We start from the raw sequence: 18,524 nt of genomic DNA, 5'->3' as shown, positions 1-18,524 counted from the left end.
AAAAGATTCTTTAAAATAAGCCTCAACAATAATCAACAAAAGAACATCAACACGGCCTTACCAGGACCCAGGTATATAAATAGTAACCAATTTTTTATCTAAAATTCCTAAGTTATGTTCTTAAATGTGACTAACTTTTTAAATGTTCTACTTAGTGCTGAGATTCTCAGAACTCTGATTTTTAAAATTCTAACCTGAACATTAAACATAAAATAACTTATGAGTCATATGCAGGTTTATGACTACATTTTGAATTTGTTTCCCATTTTTAACACCTTATTTTTGGGTACAAACATCAACATAACCTTTAAAATTAAGTTAGACTCCCTGCAGTTTAAAATAGCATATCCTGAAAAACTCTTTTGTAAGTCTACCAGCAACTCTCCTGTCTTTTCTAATTGTTTTAATCTGTATATAGAAAGGAGTCCACTAAGAATCAATTCCATTTGATAATTAAATAGCACCTTCTGAAAAACCCCACACTGTATAGTGTTACCATTTCTTACTTGAATAATAGCAAGAAAAACCAATAAAATTTTACCTATAAACCTGAATGAAGTATAACACTACATATAAAAATCAACTTCAGTATTTAAGTCATTCCACAGGACCTAGTTTAAAAACATATATATGTAAATATTTACTTTTAAACATTTTTTACATATTTTATACATTCATATGTATGCACATATATGTAAAGCTGCCTAGAAACAGTGTTCTAAATAATTCTCAAACTGTTGGGACACCTGGTTGGCTCAGTCAATTGAGCAAGCAGCTCAATCTCAGGGTCGTGAGTCCAAGCCCCATGTTGGGTGTGGAGCCTACTTAAAAATAATAATAATTTTCAAACTGTCCATATGACACAATTCTAAGGCATAATAAATAAAAATAAAATCATACCTTTATCAATCCTTCAGAAAAGAGAATTTCTATAGTTTCTTTCAAAATAGGAAGTAAGCCACCATGGTGAATACCAATTCCCCGCTTCAAAAGAGGAAGTACATGTTCGACCTATGTTTGGAACAATGTTTATTTTTCAATAATGTACAGAAAAGAGACATCAAAAATGTTAAACCGAAGTAAGAAAAATGTGTGATCAATAAAGAAGGCTGTTCAAAGAAATGTTATATAACCTTTTCAGAATAAAAGCCAAAACTAAACCCATATTCCCAGATTATTAAACTCAAAACTCAACATAATTCTGTCCTAGCTTTCCTTAATGTGAATGATTTATTTTAAATAAAATTCATATATGCACTGCTACCTCATTCAAATTTTCCAGCATCACTTCACCTTGTCCCCAAAAACTAAGTCATAAGGACATTTATATCTGCACAAAATAAACTTAAAAAAATAATAGCCAGCTCCTACTAAAAATAAATAAACACAAGGCATACTCAATATAAATATGTACTTCACCTAAAAACAATTGAATTACTGAAGAATTCATCCTCATTAGCACTTTAACAAATGGCATTACATGTCTACTATTAGAACTATGCTAAGGTAACAAAAATGTATCAAGACATAGCTCAGCCCTCAAATACTAGTAATTCAGGTTGGAAGAGAAATTACAAGAACATCTTTTACGTTAAATACTATTTTAAACATCCTACTGCAGTTTTACCATAAATCCCTTATATATCAGAGCAATCATTTATAAGCAGAGTATGACTGACCTCTGAACTTTCTTTTCACAAAACAAAATTTTCATATATCAGGTCATACTACAGGAGTTCTCAGGTTTGGATGCACATTAGAATCACCTGAAGAGCTTCTGAGATTCTAACAACCACAACACACACCAGACCAATGAAACCAGAACCTCTGAGAGGGGCACCTAGTCATAAGTAGATTTTAGAAATTCCAGGCATTTCCAATAGTCAAAAGAGAAGCCACTGGATTAAAAGCAGAGTAGACATTAAATTCCTTGCTAAACACATGATTTTCATTAGGTGTTTTGTTTGGTAGTCCTATGAATTAAGAAATTTAGTGACTTGGGGTACATGGGTGGCTCAGTCAGTTGTGTCCTACTCTTGATCTTCAAGCTTAGGTCATCATCTCCTGGTTCCTGAGTTTAAGGCTTGTGTCAGGCTCCTTGCTGACAATGCAGAGCCTGCCTGGGATTCTCTCTCTCTCTCTCTGCCCCTCCCCCTTGCACAGGCACTTGCTCTCTCCCTCCCTCCCTCTCTCTCTCTAAATAAAGAAATTTAGTGACTTAAAACTAGCACTAATAATTCTGTAGTATTAGGAACTGAAGCAGTAATTTCCAGACCATGCTAGTTTTTAGTTCCCTTAGGCAGCAAATCTTTCCTTTTGTCATCTTTTCAGAAGTGTAAAATAAAATCAAGGTATTATTTCTGGGTACAACACAACATATTTAAAGCAGTGCATAAACAGTGCAATATATAGTAACAAAACCAAGAAATGCAAAGTGAAAGTACCCTACCACACTTAATACCCACACCTAGGGACACTAAATCATACCTGAGGGAGTTTTTTATCTTCATCAGACAAGCAGTCAATGGCATTACTGAATACTTCTTCAACCATCTTCTTTTCTTCATCTAAGAAAAAATTCAAAGGTACATAAATATCTAAATGAATCAGCGATACCAAACCTCACACACTGCAAAGAATAAAAATCTATAAAGAATAAAAGAGTATTTAAGGCAGTCAAAAGGGAAAATGGATAAAAATTACCATTTAATAAAATTCACTGCCCTTCAAAATATATCTAATAGAATTTATCCATGAATAAAAGTACTATCTTATAAAAATAACAAAAACTACACTAAGTGCCATATATCCAATATTTAAGACTAACAATTATAGATCACGGGGATTATTATTATCCACTACTGAGGAAAATGAGACTAACTCCAAATGATGGAAACTGCTATTAACTGTTAGAGGAGCAATTCCAAAGCATATGCTCTTAACCTTCATACTGCCTTTGCATATAGCATCTACTAAATAATAGGAAGCCAATATATATTTGCTCAATTAAATATATGACCCTGCGACATTAAGCAAATTCAGCATTAGCAGTTAAAAGAAAACATCTCTAAGCAGAGCAATTTCTCCATTAAAAAATAAAATATTACTAACTTTAGGAGTTTATATGGGTTATCTGTTATTATCACTTTGCTTATGGATAAGTAAAAAAAAAGCCCTAAAATGCAGGGGTTTAGTTCTGTGCCTTGGTAATGAAAGCAATACAAATGACATTTGATTTTGGATGACTGAGGATATTATTCACTCCTCACAATACAAGATTACATATGTAAAAGGATGAAATGAATAATAAATGGGCTGGTATTCAGTATGCTGAATTTTTGGATAGGCTGTGCTACTACCTAGCTGTGTGACTTTGAGTTACGTTTATAGATAATATGTGGGAATAATTTATTAATTAAATACAAGTAACTACTTTATTCAAAAGATTATACCACGGTTAAGTAAAGGTCAAGCCTTCCTGGTTTGGATTTCCAGAAGAATGAAGCACAATACTTTGTTTTCTTTTTTAATGTTTATTCATTTTTGAGAGACAGAGAGAAGACAGAGTGTGAGCGGGGAGGGGCAAAGAAAGAGACAGAACAGAATCCGAAGCAGGCTCCAGGCTCTGAGCTGTCAGCACAGAGCCCAACGTGGGGCTCTAACCCATGAACTGTGAGATCATGACATGAGCGGAAGCTGGACACTTAACCAAATGAGCCAACCAGGCACCCCGAAACCACAGCACTTTCTATATAGAAAGTGATCTGACCAAGAAACCTAACCTTACATAGTCACACAGAAAATCTCCAAGGCAAAGGAGCTTATGGCAATGAAGTATAAGGGAATATAATTCTAGTATTTTTCAGTAAGAGTCTTTGGATTTTACACAGAGCAATGTACTTTAAACCTCGCAGTAAAAGAAAACAAAAGAAAGGAAAGGAAGGAAAGAATAAAACAAAGTCTTTTTAAAGATTTTACAAAGGTAATGAGTACTTGTTACTGTGACTATAGGGGGAACTGCATATCCTAGCAATACACAATAGATTAATCACAACATATTGATCTTCTTACTAGAAACAGATATACACTCATTTACACGTAACATTAAAACTATGCTGAAATTACATAGTACCTGTGTTAAAATCTAATTTGGTCATCTGAAGAGCATAGGCTTCACAATCCTTCTTACTAAAGCTGAAAATAATTACAGGTTGAAAATTTCTTTCCATAATCATCTTCACAATCTTGAACACATTTGATGGTCCTGCAAAAAGAGTATATAAACATATGTAAAAATTACCTCCAAATGGATTATAGACCTAAACATAAAATACAGAACTATAAAATTCTTAAAAACTATATAGAAGTAAATCTCCAAGATATGATATTAGGCAAAGCACTCTTAGGTATGATATATAACAAAAGAAAAAAAAACATAAGCTGGATTTCATCAAAATTAAAAACATTGTTTTGAAGGGGGGAGGGGAAGGGCAGAGGGAAAGAGAGCAAGGAGAGAGAGGAGAAAGAGAAAGAGAAAGAGAGGGAGAGAGAGGGAGAAAGAGGGAGAGAGAGGGAGAGGGAGGGAGAGGGAGAGGGAGAGGGAGAGGGAGAGGGAGAGGGAGAGGGAGAGGGAGAGAGAGAATGAATCCCAAGCAGGCTCCACAAGGTCAGTGTGGAGCCCGATGTGGGGTTCAAACTCACAAACCATGAGATTATGACCTAAGTGGAAATCAAAAGTCAGACGCTTAACCAACTGAGCCACCCAGGGGCCCCAAAAGACACCAACAAAAAGTGACAAGACCACATTACCACAGAATGGGAAAATATAGATAAGGGTCTACTATCCAGAGTATACAAAGAATCCTTATAGCTCAACAACAAGACAATTTCATTTTTAAATTGGCAAAAGATTTTGAATATTTCTCCAAATAAGATATACAAATAGCCAATAGGCACATGAAGAGATAAATGAACACCACATTAGCCATGAGACAAATGTAAATCAAAACCACCCTCAGATACCACTTTATTCCGTTAGGATGACTATATTCACATAGATTACAGTAAATACTAGCAGGGATGTGGAGGAAATAGAAACTTCAGACCCTTCTGATGGGCATGTAAAATGGAGCTGCCACTTTGGAAAATAATCTAGCAGTTATTCAAAAATTTAAACATATGAAATACCATATGACTCAACAATTCCACTGCTAGGTATATGCTCAATGAGAAAAGAAAACCTATGCTTACATAAAAACTTACAGAACACAAATATTTACAGCACTATTCACAATAAGCGATAAAGAGAAAAAACCCAAATATTCAACAACTGATAACAAATAAATAAAATGTGGCATATTCATATAATGAAATGTCGTTTGACTGTAAAAGGAATGAAGTACTGACATATGCTATAGAATGAATGAACCTTGAAAACAAGCTAAGTGAAAGAAGAAGCTGCAAAAAAAACACACAAATTGTGATTCTAGTTATATGAAATGTTCAAAAAGGAAAAAAGAAATAGAAGGTAGATTAGGGACTGCCTAAGGCCGAGGGGTGCGGGAAGAGGTGAGGAAAAATGAGGAATACTTGCTAATGGATACAGGGTTTCCTTCTGAGTTAATGAAAATGTTCTGGAATTAGATAGTAATTGCACAAGTTTGTGAATATACTAAAATACACTGAGTTGTACACTTAAAAAAGGTGATTTTTATGGTATATGAATTATATCTCAATAAAAAAAACTACGTTAATGATTGCATAATTCTGTTAATATACCAGTAACCATTAAATTGTACATTTTAATGGATGAAATGTATAGTATGTTAATGTCATATAGGAAAAAGAAATGAACCTTTATCCAATTTTATCATTTACTATCTAGATCTTTATATAGCTTCCTGAGGGAAAAAAGTTAACAAAATTTCAAATTACCTTTTGTTCCTCCTTTTCGCCCCTTCTGATCTCCTTTTGCCAAATCACCAGCATCTCGAAGTACTTGCATTGCAGTATTAAAATTATCTTCTCTGAAGTCACCCTGGAATCAAATATTTTTCTACATTACTTCAATAAGATTTAACCAAAATCCAAACATTTTTCATAACTCCAAACAAACCTTCCTCAAAATAAAAATAATTTAATACGATAATGATAACAAAGGTCACTAAAAGAGTTAAAACATGCTGTACAGGGACACTGGGTGGCTCACTCACTCACTCAGTTAAGCATCTGACCCTTGATTTCAGCTCAGGTCATGATCTCACTGTCATGAGATGAGCCCCCTGTGGGCAATGACCCTGGAGCCTGCTTGGGATTCACGTTCTCCCTCTCTGCCCCTCTCCTGCTCAGAGGCGTGCTTTCTCAAAAATAAACATTAAAAAAATTGTAAAACAAAAAATACAAAATAAAGTTGTGCGTAAGGTACAATAAAAGGTGATAAAGAGGTATTAAAAGGGGGTAAAGCAAAACAAAACATATCTGAAACACATCCTAAGTCCCTATTCTCCAGGCATTTTAAAATACTGGGAAAGAAAAATCTTAATTCATGTACAAGAGAAACAGAGAACCAAACACAAGTCTTAAATATAATTTTTGAAATACAAGTACACACAAACCCAACAATTCTGGACTATAAAACTACTTAAGAAAGAAAAAATGAAGTTCTACCCTGACACTACAGATAAAGAATCACCATTACTCCCTTACATTTTCATCAACCACAAGGTGCAGGCCATCTCCCCCTGCTGGAAAAATGTAGTGCTGCAGTGGTGTAGGCCGATAATCTGTGTAAATTACATGACAAGGCTGTAAAAACAATGAAAAACAATTAGGCATATAATATTTAATTTCTTCAAAATAATACTGTGTATTTGATCTAAGTAAAAGACCTTGGGGAAATACACTTTTGAATTCAACATCCCAAAAAGAGAAAAACTAAAAATTTTTAAAACAAGGCAAGAGAAAAATCAGCTCTCAAATGACATTACCATCTATTCAATTTTATCAATACCCTAATTAGGGCCAGATATATGATTTGAGTTTCAATAAAGACCTTGGATTCATACCCTAGACTTGTGATACTAAAATTAAAGAAGACGCCTGTTACTACACTGCAGTGGTATGGTGAAACAGAAAGCTCCCTGAGGTAAATGGGACTTTTCTGACCCAAAGTGAGTTTTCAAAGCTTTACTAAATCAGCAGGTTGAAGATCCACTAGGTTTCTACTGTACAGAAGCAACATAGGTGTTAGAAAAACACAATTAGAGACCTTATGAACAGATAATACTTTGTAAGAATATTGGTACAAAGGAAAAATGAGGGCAGGAAAACAAAACCAAGAATAAATTTAGTACACATAAAAAAATGTTTGCCATAAGGCCCTATACTGCTGCAAAAGTTGGACCACAAAAGCAAAAGGAAAACATGTGACTGTGTTCACAGAAAAATCATATCACATGCTCAGGAAATGCCCAGCTTTTTCCTGGTACTGAGGTCTTAGAGGAAATTCTCTTCTCAGAGGGCTCACTCTATGAATAAATGCATTAGTTTCTAAACCTGGCAGACCACCAGGATCAACTTGGCAGCTTTTAAAAGTCAGAGCCCCCAAGACCCTACTCCGGGAGATGCTAATACATTGAGTTTAAGATGGCACTCAGAAATACAAATTTAAGGGGCACCTGGGTGGCCCAGCTGGTTAAGCTTCCAACTCTTGGTTTCAGCTCAGGTCATGGTATCACGGTTTTGTGAGTTTGAGCCCTGCGCTGGGCTCCGTGCTGACAGCGCAGAGCCTGCTTGGGATTCTCTCTCCCCACCTTCCCATCTCTCTCTGCCCCTCCCCCACTCATGCTCTGTCTCTCTCAAAATAAATAAATAAACTTAAAAAAAAATACACACTTGTAAAAAGCTAGTCAGTTGATTCTGATGAGCTTGCTTGACTTGAAAAGTAATTTCACATTAAAAGGTTTTCTTAATTCTAGGGCGGTATCAAGAACAAAGTATATAAGATAGCAATCACAACTTAACATTTTAATTATAGAAGACTTCAAAAAACAAAGAAAATACCTGTTTATGTAAATGGCAAATCCATTCAGCAAACTGTCGGGCATTTGGAATAGTAGCCGAAAGAAAGACATAGTGGACATTGTCAGGAAGCAAAATAATAGTTTCTTCCCATACAACACCACGCTCTGAAAAAAAAAAAAAACAAATATACCTTGGAATTCAGAGTCACTTTATTGGTAAGTAATCTAAAATTATCTTATCCCAAGTTCATTAATTAGAAATGCAGACCACTTTACACAAATATTTTTAGCTACAAATCCCTACTGAAAACTACTATGGTTCTTACCGTGAATTTACCCAGTAGAAAAGTGGGAGACTAAATCACTAAAAGCACAATGTACTCTACAATTACAGCCTCTGGAGTAGCTCCAGACTGAACCTTCTCACACAGCATAAGAGTCCCATGACAATGGAAACAGTATTTCCATTTCATTTTGAGAAAACAAAGTTAATAACTTTTAGAAAAGTTATACAGCAACAAATTTCAAAGACACACTGTTACTTTACTCTAAGGCAACTTTCATCCAAATTACCCTCATGATCTCTAGATATGAAAGATTTAATAAGCAGTAAAATCATGTCAGTTTTTATTTAAATGGAAAAAAAATCAGCATGAGAATTTTCCTCTAAAATAAATGTATCAATACAGGATTCAGAATTTTATTAAAAAAAATTTTTTTTTAATGTTTATTATTTTTCAGAGACAGACAGACAGAGTAAGCAGGGAAGGGGCAGAAAGAGAGGGAGACACAGAATTGGAAGCAGACTCTAGGCTCTGAGTTGTCACCACAGAGCCCAACGCAGGGCTCAAACTCACGGACTATGAGATCATGACCTGAGCTGAAGTCAGTCACTCAACTGACTGAGCCACCCAGGCACCCCCAGGATTCAGAATTTTAAAACCAAAACAGACCTATTCAAAACTTACTTTTATGAATTTGTTACTTGCACTACAAATACAGGTTAACTCAGTATTTTAGTTTAAATAAAAACTGAATTTTACTTTAATTGTGTACATACTAAATATTTAACTTTTAAAAGTAACCATTAGCCCTCCCAGCTCCACTCAAAAGTCCAAGTATACCTACTAGTCCTTACAATAGTGTAATAGTTCAAGTAAAGGGATAATTATAATTTTTTCTCATTTTTATTTCATAATCCTTAGTATTTTTTTTTTACCATAAACATGCATTTCTGAGTTTTTAAAAACTAGTAACAAAAAATCAAGAAAGTTAACTCTGTAGGCTAAAAGTTTTAAAAATTCTTTAACAGTTATTTTGGAGCATTCTCAATTAAAAACAAACTAGTTTTAATTCCAATTGTTTTGTATGAATTTGCATTTTTTCTTACCTGATTACTATTTAAGAAACTAAAGTTAAATGAGATCCTATCTGAAGTATTGTATCATGTTTCTCACAATGTAGTGGAAAATCTATTAGAACTCTAGCCACATGAAAATTCAAAGCAATTTAACTAGCTCTTCAAAATTCCTAATGCCCTTCTTAAGGAAAATACATGGCACACATCTCAACAACATGGCAGAATATACCTGAATCTCTCATGTAATGAATTTCATCAAATATGACCCAAGCAACTTCTCGCATAACTTCAGAACCTCTGTACAGCATACTTCTCAAAATCTAAAAAAATATAAATGATTTCACAAAATTGTGACACAAGTTCTTTCTAACAAGAAATTTTAGAAATGCTTTTTTAATATTAGTATTATAATAATTTTAGGAGATTACATCTTAAATACATTTCATAAATCAAATAATATTCCTTCTCTCATAAAACCAAAATAAATGGCTTTTCAATAGTTAGTAAAGCCACTTCATTGTACATACAACACTCATCACAAGATCCACACTATGTAGCATGAGAGTAACTTAAAATTACCTTCTATCCAACACATGGTACCTTATGCTGTTTACTGATTTTTTTCTACTTCATCTCACAACATGGATGCTCTCTGGCAACCAGTATCCTGATTTTTGAGTTAAAGAAAATCTTCCACACATGGGAAAAAGTTTTGAGAATGGAAACTTACTTTGGGAACCAAAATGAAAAGTGAGCAATGTTTTTGGTTGACTCTGCAGACCAGAAGCTAATTTACACTCTGTTGTACCATGTCCTTATAAAATGCAGGGATATAAATCAAGTACGTATGAAAGTACTTGGTACAGCAAAGATAACTGATTGTATTCAAAACATAAGATATAAGATTGTATTCAAAACTGATTGTATTAAAACATAGGTTTTAAGTAAAACTTAACTGCTATTATGGGAGGAAACTAAACTGGGCATTTTAAAAGAACTTATTTATGTATTTGTATTAACACTAAGATACAAAAATAAAAAGTGGAAGGAAAAGCCACTACTTATATGAAACTATGTATACAAAACTCTATTTTCTTTTTTTTTTAACGTTTATTTTTTGAGAGAGAGCGCACACACAGGTAAGAGCGGGGGAGAGGCAGAGAGAGACTCCTAAGCAGATCCTCACTGTCAGCACAGAACCCCATGAGGGGTTGGACCTCACAAACAATGAGATCATAACCTGAACCGAAATCAAGAGTCTTGAGGCTTAACCGAATGAGCCACCCAGGTGCCCCTCACCAAATATTTTTAAAGACTTATTGTCAGTGACATGAAAACAAATTGACGGGGCTACCCGGGGAGCTCAGTCAGTTCAGTGTCTGCCTCTTGATTACAGCTCAGGTCATGATCTCACGTTTGTGAGATCAAGCCACACTACTGGCTCTGTGCTGAGTGTGGAGCTGGCTTGATTTTCTCCCTCCCTCTCTCTCCGCCCCTCCTCTGCTTGCGAGTGTACTCTCTCTCAAAAAATAACGTTTTTTAATTAAAAATAAAAATATTTGGGGAAAAAATCTGTATCATATGACAAATAATAGAAATATTAAAATTTACAACTAAATTTATGTAATTACTAAAAATAGACCTTTAAGATGAACTTTTTTCCCTGTCAAGTAAATCTCAGAAAATAAAGCATTACATTTTGTTTATATAGAGCAAGTAAAACTCATTAGGTGTTCTCAGTGAATAAATACATTAATTAAATTTAAAAGGAAAGACTGGATGAGGCACCATATAAATTACCTCTGTGGTCATAACAAGACAAGATGCTGTAGGATTAATAGTAACATCTCCAGTCATCAAACCAACATCTTGAAACTCTTCATACATTTCTCGGTATTTCTGGTTACTCAGAGCCTTAATTGGGCTGGTGAATATTACACGCTGTTTTTCCCTTAAGGCCAATGCAATGGCATACCTAGAAATGGGAAAGCAAATAAGAATCAAGTATTTACAAAACCTTTTCTTTAAAGTATGTAATTTAAAAATTCTGTTAATATATAAATTGTCACAACTTCCCCTAATTACTTATTTTCAATGGACTTGGCAGAACATGAGTATCTTGTTCTAATCACTACTAACAACCTATTAAAATAATAATTATTATAATAAATCTGAAATGTAGTGGTCTAACCAAACAAGAATACTTAATTTTAACTCTTGTCTCTTGGAGTTAATGCAAATTAATTATTAATACCAAAAGATTACTAATGGTTACCCTATTTCTTCCAAGTAAAACACTTTTGGTTCTATAAATGAGCCTCCAAAAGTTGAGAGCCTCTGCCTGTCTGTTTATACACATATAGAGCATAAACAATTACTGAACATTGGAAAATGAGCTCTGCTCTTTAGAGTTTCAAAAATAAGTTCATCCATATGTATTCATTCCCACATGTAATAGATATCAAATCAGTCCTTGCCTTGGAATTATGGTAGGTCTAATTATGGAAAAGTTCCTCCATAGCTATTAACAAAATGCAATAAAGTAGTTTTGGTTTTCTAAAGAAAATTTAATTAAGTACTTAAATATAGACCATGATGACTAAAGTTAGCATTGTGGTAGAGTCTTCTTGTTTAAAACACAGTCTGGGGGCGCCTGGGTGGCTCAGTCGATTGAGCGTCCGACCTCGGCTCAGGTCATGATCTCACGGTCTGTGGGTTCGAGCCCCGCATCGGGCTCTGTGCTGAGGCTCAGAGCTTGTGCTCAGAGCCTGGAGCCTGCTTTGGATTCTATGTCTCCCTCTCTCTCTGACCCTCCCCCATTCATGCTCTGTTTCTCTCTCTCAAAAATAAATAAACATAAAAAATTAAAAAAACAAAAACAAAAACAAAACACAGTCTGGCCCACAAAAGGCTTATAACCTATTTGAGGAAATAATAATATCACAACCATATAACCATATTTCTCAAATAGTTAAATAAACAAAAAATTAAAAGCTATCCAAACATGATCAAACACAAACTTTGAGAAAGATATGAAAGAAAAAAGGATATAGAGATGCTACAATATATTATCTAAAATGTCCACTTTCGAACAAAACATTAGAAGATAAAAGAAACAGGGAAGTGTGATCCATCCCTAGGGAAAAAAGCAGTCATGAGAAACTAATTCTCAGTGGGCCCAGATATTGGACTTAGCAGACACAGACTTCAAAGCAGCTATCAGAAACCAGTCCAAAAAATGAAAGGAAGCCATATTCTAAGAATTAAAGGAAATAGAGGGTAATTATTCAATAAACAGGCCATCTGAACAGAGAGATATTGTGTTTATACTTATACATAAATGAAAACCCTACAGGTGAAAAGTATAATAACTGAAATGAAGAATTCACTACATGGGTTCAAGAGCAGATTTGAGATGACAGAACAAAGTATCAGTAAATATGAAGATAGATCAACAAAAATTATCAAATCTAAAGAAAGGAAAAGAAACAACCTCAGTGTCCCAGTGGAAGATTCAAAGTGAGGAAGAAGAAAAAACTATGTGAAAAAATAACAGTGAGAAACTTCCTAAATTTGTTTTAAACAGAAAAATATTAATCTACAGATGTGACATATACAATAAACCCAAGCAGGAAAAATGAAAAAGAATCACACCTAGAAACATTATCAAACTGAATGACAAAGACAAAGCAGTAAGAAAAAAACAATGGAAAAAATTAAAAGACCCAAATCAAACTTGTAGAGATGAAAAATCCATTGTCTGATTTGAAATACACTGGATAGAATTAATATCAGATTAGACATGGCGGAAAAAAAGATGAATAAACTTGAAGACCTAACAAGAAAAGCTGTCCAAAGTGAAAAACACAGAATAAACTCCAAAAAACAAAATAATAATAAACAGAGTGTAAGTGGGCTGTGAGACAACTTAAAGTGGCATGATACAAGTTTAAGTGAAGATCCCAAGGAAAAAGGAGGATGGGGAATGTTTGAAATAAAAAATTGCTGAAATTATCCCAAATTTGATGAAAACTATAATAAACCTACAGATCTGAGAAGCCCCACAAACTCAAGCACAAGAAACATGAGAAGAACTATGTAAAGTCACATCATAATCAAACTGCTCCAAGACAGTGATGAAAATTAACAACAGCGAAACATTCCATCAAAACAATATGCAGGAGGAGGAAAATATGGACCTATAACACAGGGAAAAGTCAATCAAAACAGATTAGAAGTAACACAAATGAAAAAAGCAGTAACAAAGACATTTAAACAGTTTGTAAACAGTATTCCATATGTTCAAGAAGCTAAAAAAAGTTAAGTAGTAAGAAGACAAATGGGAAATAAAACAAAAAACAAAAAAACCACCACACATAAAAATAAACTTCCAGCAAGGAAAATCTGAGCTAATAACAAATAACAACATCCGAGATAAAAATACATGGAATGGGATTAATGACATATTAGACAATGCAGAAGCAAAGATTAATGAATTGGAAGATACAGCATTAGAACAGGCCCAAAATGAACACAGTATCAATGAATCATGAGGCAACTTTAAGTAGCCCAATGTAATAGTAATCAGAGACCTTAAAGAAGAGAAGCCAGAGGCAACATGGAAAAACAAACCCAAAGTCCAAGAAACATGAAAAAAACTACATCAAGCCTCCTTATAAATTGGTTAAGGGGTGACTGGGTGGGTCAGTGGGCTGAGTGCCCAATTTTGATTTCTGCTTAGGTCATGATCCCAGGGCCATGGGATGGAGCATGGCTCCGCGCTGAGCAAGGAGCCTGCTTATGATTCTCTCTCGCCATCTGCCCCTCTCCCCAGAGCTCATGCTCTCCTCTCTCTCTCTCTAAAAATAAATAAACTGCTTAAAACACTGATAAAGATAAAATCTTAATTAAAAGTAGCCAAGAAAAAAACGATACATTATCTGCAGAGGAACAAGGTAAGGATGACAGGGATTTCCTGTCATAAACTATGCAAGTCAAAAAGTACTCTTAAAGGAATTAGAATTCTTTATTGACTGCAAGTATCTGTCAAAAATGAAGGCAAAGTAAAAGATGTTTTAGATATACAAAAGGTGGAAGAGTGGCACCTGGTTGGCTCAGTTGGAGGACCATGAAACTCTAGTATCTTGCAGTTGGGGGTTTGAGCCCCACGTTGGATGGAGAGATTACTTAAAAATAAAATCTTTACCAAAAGAAAGAAAAAATTAAAAGAATTTTTCATCAAGAGATTTGTGCTACCATTAAATGTAAAAGTGTTTCTTTAAGAAGAAAAATGATGCTGTTCAGACAGCACCAGTTTAGCAGACTAATCTGTAAAAAAAACAGATAACATTACCCTGATACCAAAACCAAAAAAAGATACTACAATAAAACTACAGACCAACATCCTTCATGAACAGAAGCAAAAATTCTTACCACAATTTAAGCAAATCTAATCCAATAATGTATCTACCAACACGAATTTGGGGGGGATTCCTAGACCCAATTCAAACATGGGAGAGGGTCCCCCACTCACACCACCAACCAATTCTCAGGCATTGGCAGGGTGTCTGAGAATTCAACTAAATTCTGACACTCCCCAGAGATAGCAACAGATTCTACATATTAAGGGCTCAGTTAACACTGTCCTCCAGCCCCCACTTAAGATGCCAGTAGCAAGCTCCAGGCCAGATACCTGTGCTTTTGACCAAGTGATTTCAGATAGAGGGTTCCAACAACTTCTTCCTTGGTACAGATTAATTTGCTGGAGCAGTTCACAGAGCTCAGTAAATATACTAATTATATTTGCCATTATATTAAAGGATACACAACAACCAGATGAAGAAATACACAGGGCAAGGTATGGGGAAAGGATGAAGATCTCCCAACGCCCTTCCTATCCAGGTGTACACTATTCTGGAACATCTGTTCCCAGAACATCTGCACATGTTCACCAACCTGGAACCTCACTGACCTGAGTCCTTTTGGGTTTATGGAAGCTTCACATCACAGTCACGACTAAATCATTGGTCAGTGGCTGATTCAACCCTCAGCCCTCTTCCCTCTACTCTACAGGGATCACATAGTTGGTTCTCCTGGCAACCAGTCCATCCAAAGTCAACTCATTAAAACGTAACAAAAGACCTTTATTGCTCTTATCACATGAAATTCCAAGGGTTTTACAAGTCTTGACCCAGGAACCATGGATGAAGACTAAATACATACAAGAAACATGTATTTGGTCATCAAAATGACTAAATATGTATCTTATAAATCACAATACTGCTATTTATTACAAGCGTATGTATCGTAACCTTGTGGTTTATCTCAGACTGGTTTATTATTTGAAAATTAATGTATTCATTATATTAACAGAAAAAAAATTGGACAAAATACAATAGCAAAATATTCTATAGGCATATAAACACACACAAGCAAACTCAGAAGTGAACTTCCTTAAAATGATAAAAAGCATCTAAGAAAAACCTATAGATAACAACAAGCTGATGAAGACTTAATATCAGGAACAAGGCAAGGATGTCCTCTCTCATCTCTTCCATTCAACATTGTACTAGGCTGTGCTAGTCAGTTCAATAAGGCAAGACATTAAAAGTATTTAAAATAGAAAGAAGTAAAACTGCCTTTACTTGCAAAAATCAAAAAAATTTAAACAGTAAAAAGAATTTTTTTCTTAGTTTTTATTTATTTTTGAGGGAGAGAGAGAGCAAGCGAGTGAGCATGCTAGCAGGGGAGGGGAAGAGAGAGGGGGAGAGAGGATCTGAAGTGGCTCTGTGGGAGCCACTCCACAGCAGGGAGCCCAATGCGGGGTACAAACTCATGAACCCGGAGATCATGACCTGAGCTGCAGTGAGACGCTTAATCATCATCTGAGCCACCCAGGAGCCCCAAAATTTAAACTTGTAAAGGGTGAGATTAAAAAATAAAGTTATTCCAAAAATTCTTTTAAAAAGTACACAGTAGGGGCGCCTGGGTGGCGCAGTCGGTTAAGCGTCCGACTTCAGCCAGGTCACGATCTCGCGGTCCGTGAGTTCGAGCCCCGCGTCAGGCTCTGGGCTGATGGCTCAGAGCCTGGAGTCTGTTTCCGATTCTGTGTCTCCCTCTCTCTCTGCCCCTCCCCCATTCATGCTCTGTCTCTCTCTGTCCCAAAAATAAATAAACGTTGAAAAAAAAAAAAAAGTACACAGTAAAACAAGAATGGAACAGAGGAACACAAAACAGCCAAAAAACAATAAAATGGCAATAAGTACGTATCTATCATTACTTTAAATGTAGATAGACTAAATTCCCCAATAAAAAGACACAGAATAGCTGAATGGAATAAAAACCACAAAACTCAGCTATATGCTGCCTAAAGAGACTCGCTTCAGATATAAGGACACACAAAGACTGAAAGTAAAGGAACGGGAAAAGGATATTCCATGCAAATGGAAACCAAAATTAAGCAGGGAAGACCACACTCAGATCAGACAAAATAGACTTTAAAACGAAGACTATAATAAGAAATAAAAAAAGAACATTATATAATAATAAAGGAGTCAATCCAACAAGAGAATATAACATCAGAAACCAGCATAGGAACAAATATAAACAGGCCTAAAATTTCCTTTAAATAGAAAGCTACTCACTCAGCGCATACAGTTTTTCCTGCTGATGTATGTGCAGATACTAAAACAGACTGATTATTATCAACACACTGAATGGCTTCTCTTTGAAAAGCATCAAGAATGAACGGGTATTCCTATAAAAGAAAAAAATAGTATTGGCATGAAAATATCTAGCTATATCAGAACACACTTAAAATCAAGAGATGCTAGCCCCCCCAGAAGCATTCTGGGAACACTTCTTTATGATTCTATTTAAAAATTATGCCACCCACCAGAGAAAATTAGGAAGACTAAAAAAACACCTTTAAACAGCACAGAAGCTAATTCTGCTATCTTTCAATTTACTATGCTAACATACACGTTATATTAGTTATAACAGTGTAACACTGCCATTTGTCAACATGTTTTGTGGTAGGCACTGTGCAACACATTTTCCATACATTATTAACCTTTACAGCAACCCCTAAAATAGGTATTCTTTCCATTCAGATGGGAACTCTGCTCGAGTTCACTTAAGTTCCCTCAGCAGAGGCAGAATAATACATCTACTATTCTAGACTTGAAGAAATGCTCCGTTTTTCATTTAGAGAAAAATGACTCTGAAAATCTGAATTTCATTTAAGGTCTACCAGTACTTCAAAATCCATTTAACATAAGCATTAGAGTTTAAGTTTCATTAAAAGCTTGTTAAACTTCTCAAACTATATGTATGACATTGCACACATGCTTTTTTTCTAAAGAAAGATGGACATATTTTTCATTAAATTCTTTAAGAATGTGGAGAATCATTACTTTCATTTTTAAAAATCTCATCACATCATGCATGATTTTCTTCATGGTAGTTTACTGATTTGGTTCTCATTATATTTGACTTCAGGTAGCTTCTTCTTGGTATACACACACTGGGATGTATAAAAATCTCATTTGAAAGAATTTATCTTTAGGATTTTTAGAAAAGAGACACAAAACTGTACAAACTGTATTGCCCAAAGTACAGACCTTTGCAGCTTTTCCAACTCGAGGTTTAAGTGGTAAATAATCTTCATCTGCAGGAAGTGCAACCTAATGTTAAAACAAAAATCACCAACTTACTATTCGAGAACTGATTAACATTCAACATTCCATAATTAATGCTGGCTTGAAAAGTACAAGTGATAGGGTCTGCTACAGTCTTAGACACTGTAAAATTAAATAACTGCTTTTAAGAACAAGACAAATGCTAAAGCTACAATAATCAAAAAACCTCTACTTATGTTTATCTAACGGTAAGGGGATTAAAACCCTTCAAGTCCATTTCCCTAAAGAAATTGTGTTTATTAAGGTCTAGGACCTATCTTAGCTATCTTTGTATTTTCCACATGTAATGTACTGCCTAATATTAAGGAATGCTCAAAAAAGCTAAGTGGACATAAAAACGGACGCTGCCACATGAAAGAAAACCATGCAGAATAAAATACTACTCCATATTTCCTAAAGCAGAAACTTTCTTTTCCTCCAGTAAAGGTTAAGATCTGGAGAGCA

The 18,524-nt window shown here is 34.9% G+C and overlaps 1 protein-coding gene across 1 annotated transcript in view; it reads right to left on the bottom strand.

The window, feature by feature from the left end:
- MTREX (Mtr4 exosome RNA helicase) overlaps positions 1–18,524 on the bottom strand; it is a 110,086-nt gene that overhangs the window by 75,198 nt on the left and 16,364 nt on the right. Inside the window, exons 4-13 of the mRNA XM_043590508.1 lie at positions 18,003–18,065; positions 17,025–17,137; positions 11,182–11,356; positions 9,611–9,701; positions 8,062–8,186; positions 6,706–6,804; positions 5,935–6,037; positions 4,133–4,264; positions 2,488–2,567; positions 901–1,011 (exon numbers count right to left, since the gene is read on the bottom strand). Coding sequence (XP_043446443.1) covers positions 901–1,011; positions 2,488–2,567; positions 4,133–4,264; positions 5,935–6,037; positions 6,706–6,804; positions 8,062–8,186; positions 9,611–9,701; positions 11,182–11,356; positions 17,025–17,137; positions 18,003–18,065 — 1,092 coding nt within the window. The remainder of the gene's footprint in view (positions 1–900; positions 1,012–2,487; positions 2,568–4,132; positions 4,265–5,934; positions 6,038–6,705; positions 6,805–8,061; positions 8,187–9,610; positions 9,702–11,181; positions 11,357–17,024; positions 17,138–18,002; positions 18,066–18,524) is intronic.

Source organism: Prionailurus bengalensis, chromosome A1 (assembly GCF_016509475.1).
Source record: "Prionailurus bengalensis isolate Pbe53 chromosome A1, Fcat_Pben_1.1_paternal_pri, whole genome shotgun sequence".
NCBI lineage: Eukaryota > Metazoa > Chordata > Mammalia > Carnivora > Felidae > Prionailurus > Prionailurus bengalensis.
The sequence above is the reverse complement of the archived record's forward strand: the minus strand, read 5'-3'. Positions and strand labels throughout refer to the sequence as shown.